General features: G+C 43.8%; 1 protein-coding gene across 1 annotated transcript; it reads left to right on the top strand.

Annotated features, from left to right (window-relative positions):
• Nucleotides 1–5,636: 5,636 nt before the first annotated feature.
• On the top strand, nucleotides 5,637–15,291 carry LOC123156267 (serine/threonine protein phosphatase 2A 55 kDa regulatory subunit B alpha isoform). The gene is made up of 14 exons (XM_044574411.1): nucleotides 5,637–5,978; nucleotides 7,452–7,555; nucleotides 7,628–7,726; nucleotides 7,877–7,996; nucleotides 10,141–10,341; nucleotides 10,448–10,539; nucleotides 11,487–11,605; nucleotides 12,506–12,629; nucleotides 12,779–12,902; nucleotides 13,772–13,840; nucleotides 13,931–14,022; nucleotides 14,121–14,198; nucleotides 14,466–14,536; nucleotides 14,625–15,291. Exons 1-14 carry the CDS (start codon nucleotides 5,828–5,830, stop codon nucleotides 14,759–14,761), a joined length of 1,581 nt encoding a protein of 526 aa, XP_044430346.1. The 5' UTR covers nucleotides 5,637–5,827; the 3' UTR covers nucleotides 14,762–15,291.
• Nucleotides 15,292–23,991: the final 8,700 nt, after the last annotated feature.

Here is a 23,991-nt window from a genome sequence, read left to right as displayed (position 1 = left end):
CCCAGAATATAGATTTCTTCTTCCACATGGCTGCGTGCCCGTCAGCTCCCTTCGGAACTGATTGTCCGCCAGGACCCTTTCCAAAGATGACTTTCAAATCCTTGACCATATCAAATACCTCAGCACCAGTGTGTTCCGCAGGCTTCGGCCGGTGATCTGCATTGCCGTTGTAATGCTTGCCTTTCTTTCTTACTGGATGAATTTTCGGAAGAAATCGACGATGCCCAAGGTACACGTTCTTCTTACAATTTGGCAAATGTACACTTTCAGTCTCATGTAAGCAGTGCGTGCATGCATTGTATCCCTTATTTGACAGTCCCGAAAGGTTACTAAGAGCAGGCCAATCGTTGATGGTTATGAAAAGCAACGCTCGTAGGTTAAATTCCTCTTTTTTGTGCTCATCCCACACACGGACACCAGGTCTGCCCCACAGCTGTAAAAGTTCATCAACTAATGGCCTTAGGTACACATCGATGTCGTTGCCGGGTTGCTTCGGACCTTGTATGAGCACTGGCATCATAATGAACTTCCGCTTCATGCACAACCAAGGAGGAAGGTTGTAGATGCATAGAGTCACGGGCCAGGTGCTATGGCTGGAGCTCTGCTCGCCAAAAGGATTCATGCCATCTGTACTTAGACCAAATCTTATGTTCCTTGCGTCAACTGCAAAATCTTTGAACTCTCTGTCGATCTTTCTCCATTGCGTTCCATCTGCGGTGTGTCTCAACTCCCCGTCCGACTTACGGTCCTCTTTGTGCCATCGCAACAACTTGGCATGCTCTTTGTTCCTGAACAGACGTTTCAACCGTGGTATTATAGGAGCATACCACATCACCTTGGCGGGAACCCTCTTCCTGGGTTTCCCGCCCTCAACATCGTCACCAGGGTCATCGCCTCTGATCTTATAACGCAATGCAGTGCATACCGGGCATTCATTCAAATTCTCGTATTCACCGCGGTAGAGGATGCAGTCGTTGATGCATGCATGTATCTTCAGAACCTCTAAACCTAGAGGGCAGACAACCTTCTTTGCTTCGTACGTACTGGCGGGCAACTTGTTATTCTTTGGAAACATATTCTTCAACATTTTCAGCAAGTTTTCAAATGCCGAGTCAGCTACACCTGCCTGTGCCTTCCATTTCAGCAAATCCAGTGTGCAGCCCAGCTTTTTCAGACCATCATCGCATCCAGGGTACAACGACTTTCTGTGATCCTCTAACATGCGATCCAAATTCTCCCTCTCCTTTTCAGTTTCGCAGCGTCTCCGTGCATCAGCAATGGTCCGACCAAGATCATCAACGGTCTCATCACGTGCCTCTTCTTCACCTTCACCTTCACCTTCCCCTTCACCTTCCCCTTCACCTGCCCCTTCACCTTCCCCTTCACCTTCAGCATCCTCCATGAAAGTATCACCGAAATGAGCAAGATAGCTTTCATCGATGAAATCATCCCCTTCTTCGTCTTCTTCCATTATAACCCCTCTTTCTCCATGCTTGGTCCAACAATTATAGCTTGGCATGAAACCGTGCCGAAGCAGGTGCAGGTGAACTTCTCTTGAGGAAGAGTAACCCTTCTGATTCTTATAGTCAACACATGGACAGATAACAAAACCCTTCTGCTTGTTCGCATTAGCCACTACGAGGAAATCTTTCAAACCCATAGTGAACTCGCGGGAGAGTCGGTTACCGTACATCCATTGCCGATTCATCTGCATTATTATAATATAAAATATATAATTAACCATCATGCATTTGTTAAAGTAACTAGCTATAAACAATAGAAATTAAACAATGAACAACACACATGCATATTTTATCAATGACACACATGCATGAAAGGTTCAAGTTGCTAACCGCGATCGAGGAGGAACCTCAAGTGTGGCTCCAACACTTCATATCATGTTTGTTTCACGTTGTTGGGCATTTCATCAAACACCTTGTGTGCATAAGAGGAACCAAAAGCAAACCTACACCCCCTTGTGAAGAGAAGTGGCACCAAATGGCTAGGTGAGTGCACTGAACTGGTATATATAGGGGAGGAGCTTTAGTCGCGGTTGGCCAGGCCAACCGCGACTAAAGGCCTTTGGGCACCTTTAGTCGCGGTTGGCCTGGCCAACCGCGACTAAAGCCCCTCACGTGCACCAGCTGGCCACCGAGCGCCCTGGCCCAAGCCTTTGGTCGCGGTTCGTCTGCCGAACCGCGACTAAAGACTTCATTAGTCGCGGTTCCTACAGTTTCGCGACTAATGGGGCTGGATGGAAGCCTCTTTTTCTACCAGTGAAGGAAACCTCTGAAGCCTTGATGTATCCTCCAAGTCAAGATAATGAAGATGGCATGTTTATCCCCTGACGTCACTTGATCACGTGTAACCCTAGGTACCCCTGGTGTCTATATAAACTAGAGGGTTTAGTCCGTAGAGGCTAGAATCATCATCCTACTCATCTAGGGTTTAGTTCATCCAATCTCGAGGTAGATCAACTTGGTAACCATCGTATACACACATCAATATAATCAAGCAGGATGTAGGGTTTTACCTCTTCGAGAGGGCCCGAACCTGGGTAAATATCATCTCCGCGTTCACTATTACCCATCGACCCAAGATCCACAGCTCAGTACCCCCTGCCCAAGATCCACCGGTTTTAACACCGACAATATGCTCTTTTCTCAGCTTGTTATAGTGAGGGGGAATGCCAAAATGCTTAATAGGAAAATCTCCCAACCCACACCTGCTAATTTGCGAAATTCCCAACATCTCATTGAGATCAACAATAATAGGAGTTGTCACACTTACTAAAATTAATGCGCTCCCTCGGGAGCCAGTAAAAAAACTATACATACTTCAATATTAATAGAATCTACTATATCTAAATAGGAGACTCGCAGTACCTGATTTCTCTTGACATGCAGCCCATACACATCAGCAAGTTGCCAACTCGGCAGAAGGGAAACTAATCGCGCGCCATGTCTTCCTTTTATCCTATCATTGTGATTTCTTGCTGCAGTTGCCTCTGTGTTGGAGAAGGAGAACTCGTTGCCTTCCCCATCTACATGATTTCTTTCACATGTGCCACATGAATCCTTACCAGTGATATCTACCCGCAGTTAAAAACCCACTAATTTCCATCACAGTTTGTTTGCCCCCTTCGATTTCTTGTGTTAACCTGGGCCAAACAAATGGACTGGCATCTCGTGACCTTCACTGCTAGGTCATGTACCTATGTCACTACCAAAAAGCTTACCATACAAGAATGTATTGATGTCGGTGTTTACCTGTTCACCTTCTGCGTTTTTTCAATGTTCACGTCCTCCACCACAAACGCACAAAATATTAAGTGTGGAGTCAATAATACAGATGAAACTGATGGAGTAATGAGAGGAGTCATCTACATATTTTACATCGCCATCACATCTGTGTGCCACAAACTCACACATGTCTTCTCCCCTCCTGGCTACCTCCTCCTTGGCAATGACAACAAAGAAAGGCCACTAAAAATCCACCTTCCGTTGCTCCTTTGGACACCTAATTTTATCATCCACAAAAATCACCCAAGAAAACAAGTGTAGGCTACAATACGAAGGAAGAAGAAGGGCAAAAGTGTACGAGGCCGCCGACTGGAGGCAAGAGCAATGTTTGACTCTGATCCCGAGCCCCTATCTATTTGTTTCCTTTGGAATGATCGTTGTTAAGACTTGTATATGTTCCAACTGTGCAGATTTATGCCAGTGGAGAGGAATGAGATCCTATCGGTGATAGAGCTCTGAGTATATATGTTCTATGTTTCGGATCCACATCATGTGATATATGTGCTTTCTGCATGTTGTAAATTGCAATTCAAGAAAAATGGTCTGGTCATGGCAACACTAATGCCCTCTTTCTATTTTTCTCGCAAAACATATGAGCTACTTAGGATGAAAGGGTATGCATGAGGGCTTCAACATAACCAATTAGGTATGCACCTAGAAGTAACAATGAAACTTCCTCTTTTAGTTGTATGAATTGATCATTTAATCTTGGTTGCTTCCTTTCTATAAATCTGTATTTACACAAGCTTTTTTCTCATGAAACTACAAAGAATTTGAGTTCGTTCTTCTCTTCCCTTTCCTATTGAATATGCACGTCTCTCTTAAGTATATGTTATGCATGCTGTCTCGTAGCAACGTGCGGGATATTATCTAGTTTTCTATTACCTTCGCGCCAAATTACTTGTCTTAGGTTTTTCTAAAAAAACTTTCTAGAATAAACTAAGACATGTAATTTGGGACGGAGTGCATATATATTTGTGCTGAATAGGAGTGTATCATATGCAGACTTCAAACTGAAGCCCTAGGGCTAAAAGCCCCACAAAAGACAAGTGGTCATACTTTGCCTAGTATCAATTGAGTATTTTTAGGAAAAGAAAATCAATAACTGAATTAAAGTTGAAAGGGTCATTGGTTCCTAAGCCTAAGCCCCTCGCCAGTTTTAAAATAGCTACTATCTTTCACAGATTGATACCAACAAATTCCTTATGAATCAACACTCTCACCCTCTTCCTTCACATATGACTAAAACCTCTCAGTCGAAGCATTTTCTCTAAAAAGGATCAATACACTTTGCCCCAGGCTTTTCACACGTGTTCTCCTCTTATTTCTGGCGCACCATATGAACAGAACACCGACCACACTCTTTAAAACGAACCTTCCATTAATAAATCTAGTACAAATAGATCCAATAAGGCTACCAATGCATCAACTCAACATGTTAGTATACAAACTTCAACAAAAATCTTAAAAGAGTGTCCACTCAAGATAATTACCGTGTACTTATTAAGAGGCATTGGGCTCTTTGGGAATTAAAGTCAACATGGCAAAACTAAGTCAAAATAGTCCTCCTGGCAAAATAATACTCCCTAAACAAATGTAAGGCGTCTTACATTGTTAATAGATGGAGTAATAAAAGAGACTAAGGAGTTCCATTTTCAAATTATTCGAATAAGGCTATAAAATCATGTTTTGCAAGATTAACTTTTGATAAACAGGAAAAGTAAAAACTGTTAGGTCGAGTGGCTCCTGCAGCAGTAGGATCTACCCAAACACTGACTCGCTAATCTCATCATCAGATAAAGACCAAATGAGCTTCACATTTTCTTCCACGGACACATCTAACATAAACACCTACGAGAATTACACCATGTGAGCGCCATTTTTGCTAATTTTCATACCATGAAACAAGTTTGGTTTTTACCATGTCAGATAGAGAAATAATAAGGAAAAAAAAGTTGTCCGACAAAAGAATAATAAAAGAGTCTAAAGAGTTTCATTTTCAAAATCTCTGAACAAGGTTATAAAACCATGTTTTACAAGATCCTAGAACTTCTGATAAATAAGAAAGCAAAACCATTGGGTCGAGTGCCCCCGTAACATTAGGATCTATTCACTCCCTAATCTCATTTTCAGAGAAAGTTTTAATGAGCTTCTAACATAAACAACTCTGATAATTACACTACGTGAGCGCCACTCTTGCTAATTTTCCTACCATGGAACAATTTCGCTTTTTACCATGTCAGATAGAGAAATATAATAAGGAAAAAAAGAGCTAAGCTCACACACGAACGCGAGGGCCAGAGACAGAGACAGAGAAGAGAGAGACCTCGACCTCCCCCTCCCCCACATCACTTCCCCCTCTCCCTCCTCGCAGAGCCCACCCCGCCCCTCCCCGACTCGATCTCCGTCGACCGCCGCGGCATCACCGCCCGCCCAGCCGCCCTCCCCCCCGGGGAGGACCTTCTCACCCCCATCCCGATCCCCGATGCGATGCCCTCGCGGCGTGATCGCGTGAGCACGGCACAATGAATCCCAGAGATTCCGACGACGACCGCCCCGGGGCGGCGGCGGGTTCGTCTTCGGCGGCCCCGGAGCAGCAGCAGCAGCAGCAATCGCTGGAGTGGAGGTTCGCGCAGGTCTTCGGCGAGCGCGCGGCGGGCGAGGACGTGCAGGAAGGTACGTCTGCGTGCGCGCAACAACGGGCTCGCGCTTCCCGCCCCCGAGATCCGCTCGATTCGTGGGGCCTCTGAGGCAGGGTCGCGCCGTAGAGCTGTGCTGGTGGACTGTGGGGATCGGGAGGATAGGTCAAGGATCGGTGGTCGTGGGATTGGTGTTATTTGTGCTTACTAGGGGACCGGAGCGTTTGGTCCGTTGGCTCGTAGGAAAATGCGCGCACCAGATATGTTCTGCAGTATTTGTAGAGTCGATGGATGGATATGGTGGCTAGCGTGCTTCTATACTAGCAGGTTCCGCCTTGCCAGAAGGTTTTGGAGCCGCATTCAGTATTGCTCGTTAATATGCTTCCTGCTGGGAACACTTCTTTTTTCATTTGTTAAAAGGCGAATCTTTTGTCGGTCTTAGGTTAGGGCCTTGTCACACAAGGCTTCAGCTGGACTTTGAAGAATTCGGTCACAAAGACAGGTTTTTGATCGTGTGATTTGAGGAATGTAGGAAGGTCCAAGAGGTTGCAGAGCTTGTGAGCACTTGCACTAGATTCACAGTTGTAGGAGATGTGTTGGTTAATGCTTTTCTTGAGGGTTATGATGATTTGGCGGCAACCTGAACTGGATTACGTTAGTGTGTTGATCACGTAAGGGGTGGAGTCTTATGATTATTTAGGATGATTCTAGCATGATTTTGCATTGGCTCATAGTGCCTTTGATCTTTTGTTGGATTTGGATGTAGTATTTGACAGGACATACATGCTTTCCATCTGTGCATGGGAGAAACTGTCCACTGTTAATATTTTATGTCCACTAGTAATCGTGTACGTGCAATGCATGTTAATATTAGGCCATGTATTAATTGCATTGCACAATAATATTTGACAAGATTTAATTGCATGTTAATATGAGGCAGGATATAATTAATTGGTTAGTGCTAGCGTGGATATTGGGTATGCTATTAATTAGGGAGGAGTGTGTGAGGGAGGTCGTGGCTACGTGACTGGGCAGAACGTGTGTGGGACTGTGGCAGAACATGGAATATGAGCCCTTGGATTGGATGGCAGACCACTGAAGCAATATCAACTCTTATATTTAATTAGATGGATTAGATCGTAGGGTGTGGGTTGTTCTGGGTACACTAATTTTTGTTGGCTTTAGATTTAGAAGAATTGGAACTCGCTACTTTTTTGAGTTGTAGATGTAGAGATAGAGATAGAGATGCTGCATTGGTCCGTCTGTCTTGATTTGATCATCCACTTTGACGCAATTAAAGATTTTAATCCTTATGATGGGAACCTTTGATTTAATTTTCTGAAGAAAGCTTGTTCATTTGATTATTAGCTTATCTTATTTGGGATTCGTAGGATACATGCTAAACACTCATAGCCTTGTATTACAATCTAAGGCTACTTTCTTGGTTTATCCATTTGCATTTCAATTGAATACTTGCTTGCGTGTTGATTGGTATGCTGTTCTGTCTCAGTTGACATCATCTCTGCAATCGAGTTTGATAAATCTGGTGATCATCTTGCCACCGGAGACAGAGGAGGACGTGTTGTTTTATTTGAGAGAACAGATGTTCGGGATGTAAGCACCATGTAGTTGAACTTATAATGCTTTCAGTTTAAATATTTTGCCCTCATGAAGTTAATCTAACAGGAGCATGCTAATCGAAGAGAACTGGAGAGACAGGATGTTCCAATTACTAGACATCCCGAGTTCCGCTATAAAACAGAGTTTCAGAGTCATGAACCTGAGGTATATATCAATCTGGACTGGTTTTTGTAGTCCATAGTTTTCTATCGCCATTTAGGAAGCTGGTGCATGGAAAAGGTTTCCTTACTTAGTCATGGCAAGGAAGATGGAAGCTAATATCCGTGCTGTTTCATTTGTATGAAATTATTGTAGTTTGACTACCTCAAAAGTTTGGAAATAGAGGAGAAGATCAACAAGATCAAGTGGTGCCAGACAGCCAACAATGCACTCTTTCTACTGTCCACAAATGATAAGACGATCAAATACTGGAAGGTATGCCAGGGTGCCTTTTAAGATCTCTTGCGCATGTCAATCTTTTCCTTACTGTTTCATACTATATATATTAAATTATACGTGCTTTGCACATCAGGATTTATATAATAGCAGGGAGAAATGCATTCTCGACATTTTATTTCCTTCCGTACGAATCATATTATTCCGAAAAAGGGTTTCCCCCCGCTTTATGAATAAAGCACCAACACTTACATCCAAGAACCGATACAAACGCACGCCACACAACCCAAGGCAAGAAACAAGAATGCCGGGCACCGACACACAACTTCAACGACTACCAAGAATCAACAGAAATGAGCAAAAAGAACCGCTTGTAGCCGACGGAGACCACCAACAAGATGAGAGATCGTCCGGGAAGAAGTGCAACGGACCACGCCGGACCGAGGGTTCCAAGACGATGCCTCCAAGAAGGGCACGACCACGGACCGTCGCCATCGTCCGATCCAAAGATCAGGTTTTCACCCGGAACACGACGGGAGGAGTGAGAGCACCACGACGGAGCCTACAGGGAGGAACACGACATCCGCGGACGCCGCCACCGTCGACCCGTGTACGAACAGGTAAGTGATGAACCCCGGTGCTCCACCCTTCCGCTGCATCCCCGGTCGGCCAACCACCTGCAACCATGCCACCCAAGCGGCCGTGGTTGCACGCCCGCATCCGAGTCGCGCAGTCCGCCTACGACCGAAGCGACTCCCACCGCCAGGGCCACCGCCCCGCCACCGGACCACCCCGAGAAGCCCCAAAGGTCACGTCTTGGACAAGATCCATGAGCCCAACCACCTCAGAACCGCCGGCGACCACAGCCTCAAGGGGAACCGAGCCCAGATGGCCGGGGGAAGGGGGAGGAGGAGGAGCCCCCGAGGCCGAATGCCCAGATCCGCAAGAGAGCGCCGGCCACCGCCCGCTGCCGAGGAGGAGGGCGCACGGAACCGCCGAGCTGCAACCATGAGAGGCCACCGGGGAGGCCTTCCCGCGCCGAGCGCCGCCGTCCAGCCGCAGGGGCCCGGCTGGACAAGGGCCGCCCACCTCCACCGCTGCCGCGCCGCCCCTCCACCAGAGATCCACGGCGAGAAGGGCCGCCCGCGACCCGGTCGCCCGCGACCCGCAGCGCCAGACGAGGCGCCGGGGCGCTGCTGCGAAGCAGCCGCCGCCGCCACCACCCGCCGGTCTGCACCACCACCATGCCGCCTGTCGCCCGACGCCACGCCGCCGTCGCTGGCCTACTCCAGAGCGCCGCCGCACCGCTACGCCCGGCACGAGCGCAGCATCCCCACCGGCGAGATCCGGCCCGCGCCGCACCCCCCCGCGCAAGGAGACGAGATGGCCCCGCCGCCGCCGGCGACGACCGGGCTTCGCCCGCTCGTGCCCCTTGGCGGCGGCGAGGGAGGAGAGAGAGAAGGGGAGGGTGGCGGCGGCGGCGCTAGGGTTGCCCCCGGACGCCCGCGGGAGCGTCGCGGGAGGGGAGGGGAGGTATTTCTTATCACGAATCATATTAGATAGGGCCCAACTCTATAGAATCTATATTGTTCTATTGCTTTTTTTTAATCAGATTCTTGGCATGGGAAAAAGATACTTCTAGAATAACATGAGACGATAGTGGGGATTCAATATAAAGGCCACGTGGTAGAATCTTGTGAGATGAAAACTTTATCCAACGGGTGATATTGTTCGGATTTGCTGTCTCTCAACCGTTGGATGGAGCATATCCAATGGCTGATTCAAATTTATTGTGACACTATATAGTGGTATAGATATGTTGGCAGTCTAGCCCTACCGTAGATGAACTGTATATTTGTTGCAGTAATGTCAATGATTTTTTTTTCTCCTTGTAGGCTTATATGTGTTTGTGTTGATCTGTAATTTTTCATTTGTGGGGATGAGAAAACATAACATTTACATCAACAATGGCTGAAATTCATGAAATTATTGATACTGGTAGGCCCATATGTTCAGGCCTTCTGTTTTACTATTATCGCTGGGCCTTTGCAGCCACAAATGAAGTAGACATTCTGACATTCTTCTATCCGATTAACTAATGAGAACCTTGAATTTGCATTTTTATATTGTGGTCTGTTATCAAGTTTCATCTGTATTGACCTATTGCTTTACTGTCCTTGCAGGTGCAAGAGAAAAAAGTAAAACAAGTTTCAGTTATGGCTTTGGACACTTCCCGAACTGTAGGGGATGGTACCACTAGTCGTGCAACTACCAGTACTTCCGAGCCTCCTCTTCCAAATGGTGGATGTTCAAAGAAGTCTGATAGCCTCAACAGTGATCTCCTATTTCCACCTGGAGGTTACCCATCGCTGCGTTTACCTGTGGTAATTGTACCAAAAGTCTTATCAGCTCTAGTGCATGAAGCTGACACTATAATTGTTTATCAAGCTATTATCGAGTACAACTGACTTCGCTTCCAACCACATGCAGGTTACTAGTCAAGATGTGAACCTTGTTGCTAGATGTCGACGTGTATATGCCCATGCTCATGATTACCATATTAATTCTATTTCGAATAATAGGTTTGTCTTGCCATGGCATTGAGTTTTAGTCTTGTCAACTGATCCCATCTGCATTATTTTTCTATGAGTTTTCATATTTCTCCCCTTTATGTTGGTCTTTTTCTCGCAGAAACAAGATAAGAATACACCATAGCTAGTTACATTTATCTTCTCAAAACTTAATATCTAATTTACTAACCAATTCTTGTAAAATTTAAATGAGTTTCTAAGCAAGTATCATTTATTGATTAAAGTGGATTAATTCATTTGTTGGTGTTGCTACTTGCTACCACAGTACCACTTCCAAGTTTGTAGGTCTCAGCAGGTACTGTGCAATCATTTGCATCTTCTACCAAATGAACATTTAGATAGGCAAATCAGATATAAGTTTTGTGCTTTTAACAAAAGTACTGTTTGTGTCACTCATGTAGTGCCTTTGTAATGTATCATGCATCAGCACAGTAGTACTTACCTAATAAGAATCATGGGAGAGACGTTACCCAATCTGGACCACTCAACATGTATGCATATCTTACACATAATTACAGGATTTGCTCAAAACCTCTTTGAATACCAATTTACATTGTGGTTTGGAACTGTCCGGGTTTGCTCCCAATTCAGCGTAGGGCTCACTTGGAAGTGGTCCCAGTGGGCTGGATGGAGACCACCCAGTATGGTCTTGTTCTTCCTTTTCCTTTTTACATGTTATGCAAGGATCTGCTTTGTACGGAACTCGGAGGTCTCTTGTGTAGCTATATAATATGACACGTGCTAGAGTAGGCAAACTCAATTCTGATTTGTGAACCAGAGAAGTATACCCTAGCATTCTTTATGATTTTTGTATCGCTACAGTGTTATAACATAATTTTCTGAAGCTTGTGTCCTCGTAAATTTTGAATGCTCTGCCAGTGCTGTGATCTGTCATCTGTGGATATTGTGCTCATACATTTTCTGCCTTTTAATTCCAGTGATGGTGAAACTTTTATATCAGCAGATGATCTGCGAATAAATCTATGGAATATGGAAATAAACAGCCAGAGCTTTAACATTGTTGATGTGAAGCCTACAAACATGGAAGATCTAACAGGTAAATCAACTTAGTCTCCTAATTTCTTTCTGTAGTGCAACATGGTAAATTGACTTGGCGTAAGACTTCTATAGTTTCTTTGCCTTTGTTTATTGTGAAGTCTTGCCATGTTTCTGATCTCACACGATGAAATACTGACTCCACACAGGTGTTACAGTGAATAACTGAATATTCCTTCATTATTAAGTGGGTTTCTTGTTGTACCATGAATCCATGATAGTAACCTGTGCCTCTGTATTCAGTACTTGAGTAAGAATTAGCATCAGAATATTGTCCCTCGTGGCCATGTCATGGTTACCCAGCCTGACTAAGTCTTAAATAAAGTAATTGGTGGGCTGATGAAACATATCATTGCCGCCAAAAGCTATGGATATCATATGACATAGCAGATGAAGGCCATTGTATAATAGTATTTTATTTGGTAATTCATTGTTTTTAGCTCATTGGTTTGCAAAATCTATCCGTATAGTGTGGCAGCTTAAGTTGGTAGGGTTTGAATATTATCAATCTTTGTTCATTTAGATTTGCTTATAGTGCCATGGATGCTGAGCTGATAAAAGTTATTCTTTGTTGGACATCAGTTTTATTGATCTGATTGGCTAATTTCCAGTAGAGTGGAAGCTGTATTTTGAAATTATGCAGTAGAAATCTTCCTATGGGGAATCTAGTGATAGTTGTTCATTAGAGAATTTAGTCAAGTGAGTGAAGTCAGCACTATCCATATCATCACATGCCATTTTTGTTAATCTGTTAATTGATATTTTGCTGTTTATATTAGACAGGAAATTAGTAATCATTTGAACCTCATGGATATATTTTTCTTCAAAATTACTGCAAGTATTGTTCTTCATGTCTTTGCAATCAATATGCACTGCATGATGTAATTTGTTGAAATTTCAGAGGTGATTACTTGTGCGGAGTTCCACCCCACTCATTGTAATACACTGGCATATAGTAGCTCAAAGGGTTCTATCCGGCTAATCGATCTGCGACAATCTGCATTGTGTGACAACCATTCCAAGATGTTAGTAATTTCTCCTATACCTTTCCCTGCAACATTTTGTCCATCTTTGCTGGACAAAAACCAGACGTGACTGGAGGATTGGAATGTGTTCAGTTATATTGCTAAAATCTCACAGCATACTTTATGAGTTAATAAGAACTTGTAAACAGATTTGAGGAACATGAAGCACCCGGAGCAAGATCGTTCTTTACGGAGATAATAGCATCAATTTCAGATGTAAAGTTTTCAAGGGACGGAAGATATCTTCTTAGTCGTGATTATATGACTCTCAAAGTATGTTACTGCCTTCACATACCTTTATCTCAGTGTTCTTATGTAGCTGTTTTGTACTCACAGTTTGGTTCAAATCCATGTGCTAGTTCAGTTTTTACACATTCTAATGTTTTGTCACTGTTCCAAGTCAGAGTACTTTTCCGTTCAATACCATTGCAAGATCAGCTGAGTTGGGAAATACAAGCAATGTGCACTGATATGTGGACCTAGGCCCTACATGTTAGCCTCACCAATATAGTATTTTCCAGATGCATCTTTGTGATCGACTGATGGTACTGAGTAACTTGATAAAATAGAATATGGTTCAGTATTCCCTTTTTCTCGTACACGCATTTGTTTCGTATTAGGAATATAGTTCAAGAATCAAGATTGAATGCTTGTATTGAAAAATGAAACAAACTCAGCTGTGGTTAATGGTTATGGAAGTAGTTCAGTGGCACCAGCTTGTCTGTAGCACCAGCATGGAGTAGGAACTATTAGTTACCCTAATGGATTATCTTAATAAGTAACTAACAGGAAATAGATTTTCAGACTACTGTTTGTTTCTTTCACTCTAGCCCCATTACGAGAGTTAACTGCTGATGCCTGCTAGTTGGTTGCTTGATATACAAATAAATGTTCGCTAAAACTAGTGAATGTTTAGCAACGTAAAAAATATGGTGCTGCTTCTTTTTGCTAAAATGTTTTAAAGCCTAAGGGTCTGCTTTTAGTCATTGTCCTTTCTATGCATTGAAATTTATGATGTATCATTATTTTTTTGTAGTTGAAGATTAGATCTTTCTTTCAGGATCATGTTTCAACTTCTTGATTTTGTAAATTTACTTCAAACATTAAAACTTCATGTTTAATCTCGTCCTTTTTTCTGTCAGCTATGGGATCTAAACATGGATTCAGGCCCTGTTTCAACCTTCCAGGTCCATGAACATCTAAGACCAAGGGTGAGATTTTGTCAACTGAATGATTTGCAAAGCAGCCATGTGATGTGATGACCGATATATAATCTAGTCACATGATATCACTATTTTCAGCTTTGTGATCTGTATGAGAACGACTCAATATTTGACAAGTTTGAGTGTTGTCTTAGTGGGGATGGACTTCATGTTGCAACTGGCTCTTATGGGTAACCCCTTGTTCTTGTTATTGACTACATGTACAATGTTATTACAGTCCTGTTTGTTAATGCTTATATATTTAAAATGCTTGTGTCTTTAAATGCAGTAATCTATTCCGTGTTTTTGCTTCTACTCCTGGTAGCATGGAGGTGACCACTTTGGAAGCTAGCAGGAACCCGATGAGGTATGCTCGTTGAGCTTGAAATAACCTTTTATCATATATCCTTTTTTTCCTTATCGGGAATTGAACCTGGATTGGATCAAACAAAACTCCTGGCAGGAGGAACTTTACCTTCTCCGTTCTGGAGCTAATAATACTCGGTGTATGATCTTTGTTTGGAAGCAACTCTTACAGATTGCTTCACTTTTCATTGTCATGCCTAGTCATGCAATTACTGTTTTATAATTTGTCTGAATTTTTGTTTCATTGTTGGATTTGGCTACCATGTAGACGTCAGATTGCAAACCCGACCAGACCCACTCGGGGGACGCTGACCTCTATGACCCGTGGTGTGCGAAGAGGTGAGTGTCTTTGTTTGAGCATTGACTCAGTATTTTTCTGCAGTTCTTTTTTTTACCTAGTTTAATTGCTGAGACAATTTGTCTACAGGTGGGGAAAATCTAGGTGTTGATGCCAATGGAAACTCATTAGACTTCTCGACGAAGTTACTCCACCTCGCATGGCACCCCACTGAGAATTCCATTGCATGCGCTGCTGCAAATAGCCTGTATATGTATTATGCATAGAAAGTTCTCTAGAGGAAATTTATCGTTCTTGGTTTGCCGCATTGCCCCCCTCAAAAGGCCAGGCCCTTCCGCACTCAACCAGAGGGACAGTGCAGGGCAGTGTCAGATACTACCTCGGAGCCAAAAGAGGCAGCTGATGTCCAATATTGCCTGGTTGCTGTGCTAGCGGACTGCATCCCTGTTGATTCATTAGTAAATGTGTAAATTATATGAAAAGTTTTGGTCTTGTCTTGCTCTCATCACAGCTGTTGTGTTACCCCAAATCCGCAGTCGAGGGAACAGATCAAAAGATAGAAAGTCACATTGTGCTGGTTCCCGTGACAAAGGACGGGACTGGATCTGCTCTGCAAGGCCTTGTCTGATTTGGTTCATTTCTACATGTAATTCAGCATAGACAGGGCTAGTCAGCTGTTTAGAACTTCAATTGTCTGGATGATAGGCGAGTGATACTCGGTGATTGTAGCTATATTTGTTCTATTCATTGGATTGTTGAAATAAGTCAGCAGTATAAGTGTGTTTTTATTTTGTTATCTTTGATTCATTACACGAATTTGTTCGTGGTGCTGAACTGTTATTTTAAACACTTTAGGTACAGAAATCCCCTGAACTCCCCACAGGCCCGTTTGGTACCCGGGTATTGGACAGGCCCAACCCCAGAATTACTCGCCAAAACCTTGTGTGAGAGGAGACACCAGACGGTCGGGGGAGAATTTTACTTGCCGAAACCCTCCAATACTTGGATTATCTAACCATCAGACCAACTGATCTGTTTTATAAAGATACAAAGTCACCTTGTGCTGATGATTTCTGTGGCAAGGGCCATGATTGAATCTGCGTCGCCAGGCCCGTGTGATCTACGAGTATTATTTATCTTTTACTCCCTCCGTCCCATAATTGAAGAGTGTTTTTGACTCTATATACCAGTGTAGAAAACACTCTTATATTATGGGACAGAAGGAGTATTATACACGTAGTGCCTGCAAAAGACAGGGCTAATCGGTTGTTTTGAAACTTAAATGTCTGAATGATAGATGATATTCGGTTATTGTAGCTATTCTTGTTCTATTTGTTGGACTGTTGAAATAAGTCAGCAGCAGTACAAGTGTGCCCCTGCAGTTTCTGATTCTTTACATGAACTTGTACTGGTAAAATGTGAGTAGTAGAGTGCAAAAGAAGAGAGAATATCACATGGAAACCAAGTTTTAATAAAACTGGTGAAAACCACGTGGAAACGATGTTTTGAAGTTTCGAAAAAATCTCAAGAAAGATCGAATGTTAAAAGTGTGATGTTCTATTAACACGTGAAATTCTCAAGTTCAAATATATTTTAGGGGCACGGAAAAGCAAAATCGACATTGAATAGTGCCGAACAATAAACATCACTATTCATTGCTGAATTTGTTCTTTTCATAGCTCGTAAATGGTAATGTGTTTGAACTTGGAATTTTGCATGGCAATAGAACATCACATTCTTAGCATCCCCAATTTTCTAAAGATTATTTCGGAACTTTCAGACGTGGTTTCCATAAAGTTTTCTTTGAAACTTGGTTTCCTGTGATATTCTCAAACACCGTCTATCATCTATTTCTTTGATTTTTTTTAAAGATTTTCTCGGAACTATCAAACATGATTCTTGGCATGTCCTTTGGTGAACTGGTAGATGCCGGGCAGGTTCTTCATGGGCTGCTCCACCGGGTGAATGGATGGGTGGGAGGTCTGGCCTGTGTAGAGACCGGACGACGGAGGAGAGGAGGCCTCTTTTTTGCGGAAAAGAGCATATCTACTATAAAAGTTCACCGAAAGTATAAAATATCTCAAACATAATAATTATACCGGAGGAGAGGCGGCCTTTAGCGCCGCTGTGCTTGTGCCCGGTTTGCGGATTTAGCTAGTCTGGTTTCTCGCTGCTACAGTAAGACGACAAGCATACCTTGCATGCATGGGCATGGTGATTTTTATGTCTTGTCTACATTGTTCAAAAAATTTATATCTTGACCTTGTTCAGATTTGTCATGTCCTTGCTACTTTGAATTCGGGGGACCACTACCCCAGCCTTGGACCATTTTGTGGAGGATTTATTTTGGGAGGGCTTACATGGAAAATATATATTATATTATATCATTTGTCTTTGGCTTGCTAACTCTGCCACTCTCATTTGATCTCCTAGCTTCAGTTATCAGTAGGTAGTTTGCTGTAGCACCTTTAAAATATGTACTCCCTCCGGTTCTTTTTAGTTCGCATATAAAATTTCTCGGAATTCAAGCCTCGTAAAGTTTGACCAATTTTATGGAACAAAATACCAACATTCACAATGTGAAATCAGTATCAATATATGCGTCATGGCTTAAATTTTTATATTGTATAACTTTAGCATGGTATATGTTGGTATTTTTTCATATAAATATGGTCAAACTTTATGAAGTTTGACTTGAGACAATTCTTATATGCAGAGTAAAAAGGATCGGAGGGAGTATGAGTTGGTTGGCTTCGGGACAGGGCATCACTGAAAACGAATATCATCTTGGAACAGGAAGTGCGGCGGAGGAAAAAAGGCGATAAATATGATGGATGTTAGAAGGTGTGCAAGCGCCCCTCCTAGGTGCCCTGGGCCGGAGGGTGCCTAGGGGCTAGGGACTCCCTCTGTCCCTATCCTCTTGCTATAGTGCTCCGTTGGCCTCCTAACATCCTAAATTTTTTTTCATATTTTTTTGGGGTATGTGAATTTTTTTTTGAAATACAAAAAAAAGAAAATAAACACTGACACTAGGCATTGAATTAACTAGTTGCTACCTTGCATGTTGTTGCGATTTTTTTGCAATATATTTCAATAAAGATGTGGTTGTGGTTGTATGGAACATGAATATTAGAAGTAGTAATATGGGAATTAAAACTAAAAATAAATATGATTTATTGTGTTTTATAGTTGTAAAGTATTTATTAAACATACATAGCATAATAGTAAAAAGGACCGGAGGGAGTATGAGTTGGTTGGCTTCGGGACAGGGCATCACTGAAAACGAATATCATCTTGGAACAGGAAGTGCGGCGGAAGAAAAAAGGCGATAAATATGATGGAGGTTAGAGGGTGTGCAAGCGCCCCTCCTAGGTGCCTTGGGCCGGAGGGTGCCTAGGGGCTAGGGACTCCCTCTGTCCCTATCCTCTTGCTATAGTGCTCCTTTGGCCTCCTAACATCCTAAGAAATTTTTCATATTTTTGGGGGTATGTGATTTTTTTGTTGAAATACAAAAAAACAGAAAATAAAAACTGACACTAGGCATTGAATTAACTAGTTGCTACCTTGCATGTTGTTGCGATTTTTTTGCAATATATTTCAATAAGGATGTGGTTGTGGTTGTATGGAACATGAATATTAGAAGTAGTAATATGGGAATTAAAACTAAAAATAAATATGATTTATTGTGTTTTATAGTTGTAAAATATTTATTAAACATACATAGCATAATAGAATGAAAACTATCATGCATGTTTGCATGTTGAGATGCGTTTTGTTTCTATGCATGGTTATATGTTGAGAGGGTTTGTCCATGCATGTTGAATGATGACATGACATGTTCGCATGAGAAAGAACATGTTATTCAAATATAAAAGATCGAGCACCCCCCTCCCCCCCGCGCGCCCCTCCGGACCGGGCCATGTGCGGGCCAGGATGCCCCCTGTGTTTTATATTTTTCTTTTCTTTTTATAATTAGGGATATCAAAAGGTTACAAATTTCAAAAAACTAACTTTTTTGAAAAAAATTCATGAACTCAATAAATGTTCACGGTTTAAGAGAATATTAAAAAAATGTAGAAACTTTTCAGGAATTTAAAAATTGTTCATGAATTTAAAAAATGTTGATGATTAAAAAATGTTCACGATTTAAGGGAATGTATAAGAATTTGTAAAAAAAATCATGAATTAAAAAAATGTTCATGATTTTGGAAAATTTTAACAATATTCTGAATTTAAACGATGTTCACAGTTTCATAAAATCCTTGAGAAATTGATTTTTGTTAATGATTTACGAGAATGTCACGAAGTTTTAAAAAATGTTCAAATTTTTTAAAAATATCATGATTTCAAAAAATTGTTAAAATCACAAATTTATAAAATACTCATGGTTTCAAAAAATATTCGCAAATTTAAAAGCATTTTTTGCAAATTGGGAAAAAAATATAAAAACTAAAAACAGAATAGAAAAGGAAAATGAAAAGGAAAAAGGAAAAATAAACATAAAAGACAAAGGAAAAACAAAAAAAAAACCGTTTGAAACCCGAAAATGGGCTGGCCTATACAAAACGCGCGCATGAGGGGGGCACGTCCGCGGTTGCTATCCGGCGACCCGCGCGCCAAATTGGATTGCCCCCTTTTTATTTTGATAGTACGCCTAGAGCCCTAGACGTGCCATAGCTTTATAGAAAACAGAATTAAAATTATAAGAAACTATCACTCGCTGCGAACAACGAACGTAACACACAGACCAAACCACTCCCGATCAAGTCCACATACGGGCAACACCACTAAGAGAAAGCTACAACACAAAAGAGCATATCCTTAGCTGACACGCAACACCGCGTCTCGACCGACGGCGGACACCTCCACAGACCATCAACTTCTGCAGAACTACGCTTGTCGACACACCATCCACTCTGAGTACCTAAGAGGAAGTGGCAAGTGGATGACATGACTCGATCCAATCCGAGGGAGATGTCGTCTTGGAGACAGCGGCAACGAGAGTACATAGCGCCGCAGAGGACCAAAAGAGGACAACGGCGAACACCGAAGGAGAGCAATAAGGACCCAACCATGTCTCCACACATAATGCTCCCAACAGAGATATGATGTCGAGGACGCCGCCACTGTGCTTATCCAACACCTAATCGAGGCTTTCGTCCGGAGACAACCACCAACTCCAAGTGAGCGAGGGGCATGGCGCACACGCCAAGGCGACAACTCCAAGGAGGGGATGACAACCACGGGTGCCATCGCTGCCGGCCCGACGCAAGCCAAGCAATATTTTCATCCGCACGTCGCACATGACGGACGTTTCCTAGAATTGGGCAACACCGTCCAATTAGCCTCGCACCGCCACCACCGCAACTCTTAGCCGATGTAGTCGCAAAGCCGAGGACCGACGGTCGGCTACACGGCAAAGAGGAACCCGGCCACAACACCAAACTCCCAACCTAAACAAGGAACCACAACCACCCTGCACCTCCAGCAAGGTCCAGGACTGCACGCAACAACCGTCGCCAACTCCAAAGGACGGCCTTGCGACGGTCAGACCCGCACCTCCACGAAGCACCAAGCTGCACCACCGGGAGAGCACTGCTGCTCACCACGCCACACAAAAGAGACCGGCCACTCGCTGCTCGCTCCATCTTGGCCGAGCCACGCCGCCACCAGCAACCTGTTCGTGGGTTCGCGCCTATGCCTCCAAACAGCGCCGACGCCGTGGTTCCCCCCATTTGACAAACCCAAAGAACACCTTATCGCTTTTTACAGAAAAAACTCATTGAGATCATACGCAAATCTCATCCCTGCTTACGGTCTCCACCGGATTCACCTAAAAAAAGTGCAAATTGGTCGTTGTTTTCGTTGAGAATTGTGTTTTTTACGGGAATTAATTGTTTTCGTTGAGAATTGTTATTCCATCAATGCTTAGGACATGTATTCCGACTCGATTACAAACACAGGTGACGCGGCCCATCGGACATGTAACCGACTCAACTCCGTCACGGAGGTCGATATATATGTACGGGAACCGAACAAGCAACAGTACATTGGACGCGCGTTCGCTGCTCCCACGCGCGTACAGTTGTGCTATGATGGTGCGCCTCCGAGCATCCGATTCGACGCCGAAAGTTTCCGACATGAAACAACGTCGCCGGCGCCGGCGCCGGCGCTGTCGCAAACGCGGGGACGCTGGGGTCATCCTGCCGACCGAGCTAGTCCTCGAGATCCTCAAGCGCGCCTCGCCATCCACTGTTGCCCGCTGCGCCGTCACCTGCCGGCCGTGGCTCCGCCTGGTGTCGCGTCGCTCCTTCGCCCGCCGCGCGGCCCGTCCGCGGCGCGCGCTCCTGCTAGGCTTCTTCGCGTTCGACCACGCGGAGGACGACGAGCAGGCGATGCTCCCGCCGCGCTTCGTGGAGTGTCCGGGCGGCCCGGCCGGCTGGCGGTGCCCGTGCGTCCCGCGGCTCGACCCTCGCTGCCGCGACCTGGACCCCGTCCTGTCCCGCAACGGCTATCTCGTGCTCAGCCGCGCCGCCGTCCTCGCCGGCACCCCGACCACCATCAACTACTGCGTGTGCAACCCCTCCACCGGCCTCTGCCACTTTCTGCCGCCGTACCGGGTCCACGACGACATCGGGTTCTGGGAGTACGGCTGCGCGTTGCTCACCGGGAGAGACCTGCGCAGCCGCGCATCACCGCCGCCGATCTCATCATTCGAGCTCGTCTTGGCAGCGATCCACATGGAAGAGCATGTGCTCTGGGTAGACAGCTTCTCCTCCTCCACGATGAGCTGGAGCCCGACGTGTCGCCTCGAGATCCCGTACGTCCCCATCGCTATGGTTGACGAATGGCGGGAGTGGGACTTCACGTCCCGGCCCCGGTCCCGGTCCCCGCTTCGCCAATCCTGGACGAGCCTGGAGATGCACCCAAAGAACCTCCCGGTGGTCGACGAGGACGGCGTCATCTACTGGCAGTGCTCCCGCGACCACGGCGCCGGCGCCGCCCGGGTCGCGCTGGCGCTGGACATGCGATGGCGAGGGCACGTCGAGCTGCTGGACCTCCCGGGCGAAAGCCGCTGCTCCGGCGCGTACTGGGACTTCGGCGTCGTGCTCGGCTGCCGCAGCAGCGACGGCGCGCTCCTCGCCTTCGGGCTGGCCGAGTACGACGGCCCCGTGCTCAAGAGATGGTGGACCGTGAAGAGAAGTGTCGATCGCTCCATTCCCACGGGGTGCACCTGGCACCGCGGCGGCGACGTCGATCTGCGCCGGGCGATCTCAAGCTGCTGCTGCGGCGGGGACGCTGTCGACGACATTGGCGGCGTGAAGCTGCTGTGGTACTGCGAGAAGAGCAACGTGCTGGTGTTCAACACGGTTGCCCTGGGCAGCTTCGCGCTGGATCTCAAGACCGGGCGCGCCGAGGCGGTCGGGGAGGTCCTGCGCTGCAAATCGGAGTTCTGTGCGAGGAATGCTTATATATGGTGGAGGGCTTGCCCGTACGAGATTGACTGCCCGCTTACGTGGATCACGTCCCCAAGCGATAATACTAGACGGGTCTCTCTAGGACACATCTAGATGTGACATACTCATGTCACATCTAAGGTGATGTCCACTCTGTTTGTGGTTTATTTTTTGATTTTATTTTTTTATTTCTTGCTGCTGCATTATATTTGTAGGAGCTTAAATGTGATATCCTTAAAAAATATCTAACAGTAAATGTAGACTCACTGGCAACGAACGACCGACTTTGACGGTCATCAGTCCGCCCGCCTCATAATTAAGCCTCAGCCAATCAAATCCTAACCACCCGACAAATCCTCAGAAAAATCTTGCGTGTTTCTAGCATTACTCGGTCACCAAGCTACGTAAAATTTCGGGCTTCCCAGGGGCACATAAGTTGTTATAATCAGGAGTTTATTCTCTTGTTGTAAGTTTGTAACTAAGACCATATCCCACACATGATTGTGAATGTTTTGCAATATATTTCAATTTTTTTGGGATTTTTACGCAAGCTCTGTGTGTGTATATATATAAGCAAACCTATGAAACTTCGCTCGGGCGGTATGTATTCTCTTGTTGTATATATATAGTAACATTATAGGGTCATGCTATTCGTCACCCTGGGTGAGGAATAGTTATTCTTCACCCCCTTTCTATTTTGACGTCAATACACCGTATTTTTAGGTTTCGTAAATTTTGTCTTATTTCATACATAAAAAGAAAACGTAAGAAAATATATACTCGTCGTAAAAAATATTTTATGTTACATAAAGTTGCAAACGTAAAAACATACATAAAATGCGATATTTCTGGTCTTATAACCTATTTTTTAATTTTCTTATACCAAATTTTACGTAGTGAATCAATATGAATGTAACTATTTGTATTCCAAACATAATTTATTTATGAAGTGATCGTAAGATTACTCAGATGAAGAATAACTTATTTTGCACCCTGAGTGAGAAATAGTTATTCTTCACCCCCTCTATTTTACCATCAATGCACCGTAATTTTACGTTTCGTAAGTTTTATCTTATTTCTGACGTAAAAAGAGACCATAAGAAAATATATAATCGTCGTAAAAAATATTTTATGTTATGTAAAATTACAAACGTAAAAACATAGTATAAAATACACATAAACTGCAAATTTTCTTGTCTTATGTCCTATATTTTTATTTTTTATGCCAAAATTTACGTAGTGAATTAATAAGAATGTAACTATTTGAATTCCAAAATGTAATTTAATTATGAAACGATGATAAGATTATCTCGGGTGAAGAATAACTTGTTCTGCACCCTGGGTGATGAACAGTAACAATATATATATATATATATATATATATATATATATATATATATATATATATATATATATATATATAAGGACTCCTCTTCCGTACTCCCGGGAGTACATACTCCCACCCTTTAACGGATCCTTTGACTTGGATAAACCCACTAACAAACTAATACGCAGGAGAAAAAACGAAGCATGTAACAACTTTCCCAAAAGTGTGGCGTGTAGGTGGTTAATCCTAGAAATTAGGTAATCTTTTAGTCCACCGCATCGTACCTATTTTAAACTATTTTAGACCACATGACGCATGCTCCATGTAGTGTGTACAAGTATATACTTTCAAGGGAATTAGTACACACACGTGAGGTATATCTGCTAATTCTGTGAGCTTACATGCATTTAATTTTATAGGTCATATATATACTACTTTCGTAAGGTAGTATATACCATACTGTTGCGGTGACGCATTTTTTGCCATAGAGTATATAACCTTTTTTTATGAAGTATATGCCACATTTTTTCAGTGAAGTATATGCCGCAATTTGTTTGAGACGAGAGTATATACCCCCTTTTTTTATGAAGTATAGGCCACGTTTCACTTAAGTATATGAAGCATATACATATACCAGTTTCTGATGATGGGGGCATATACAATATTTTTTCGATGGAGTATATACATCTTTTTCAATAAATTATAGACCACT

This window comes from Triticum aestivum, chromosome 7B (assembly GCF_018294505.1).
Source record: "Triticum aestivum cultivar Chinese Spring chromosome 7B, IWGSC CS RefSeq v2.1, whole genome shotgun sequence".
Lineage (NCBI taxonomy): Eukaryota > Viridiplantae > Streptophyta > Magnoliopsida > Poales > Poaceae > Triticum > Triticum aestivum.
Note: the sequence above shows the minus strand (reverse complement) of the source record. Positions and strands in the feature narration are given on the sequence as shown.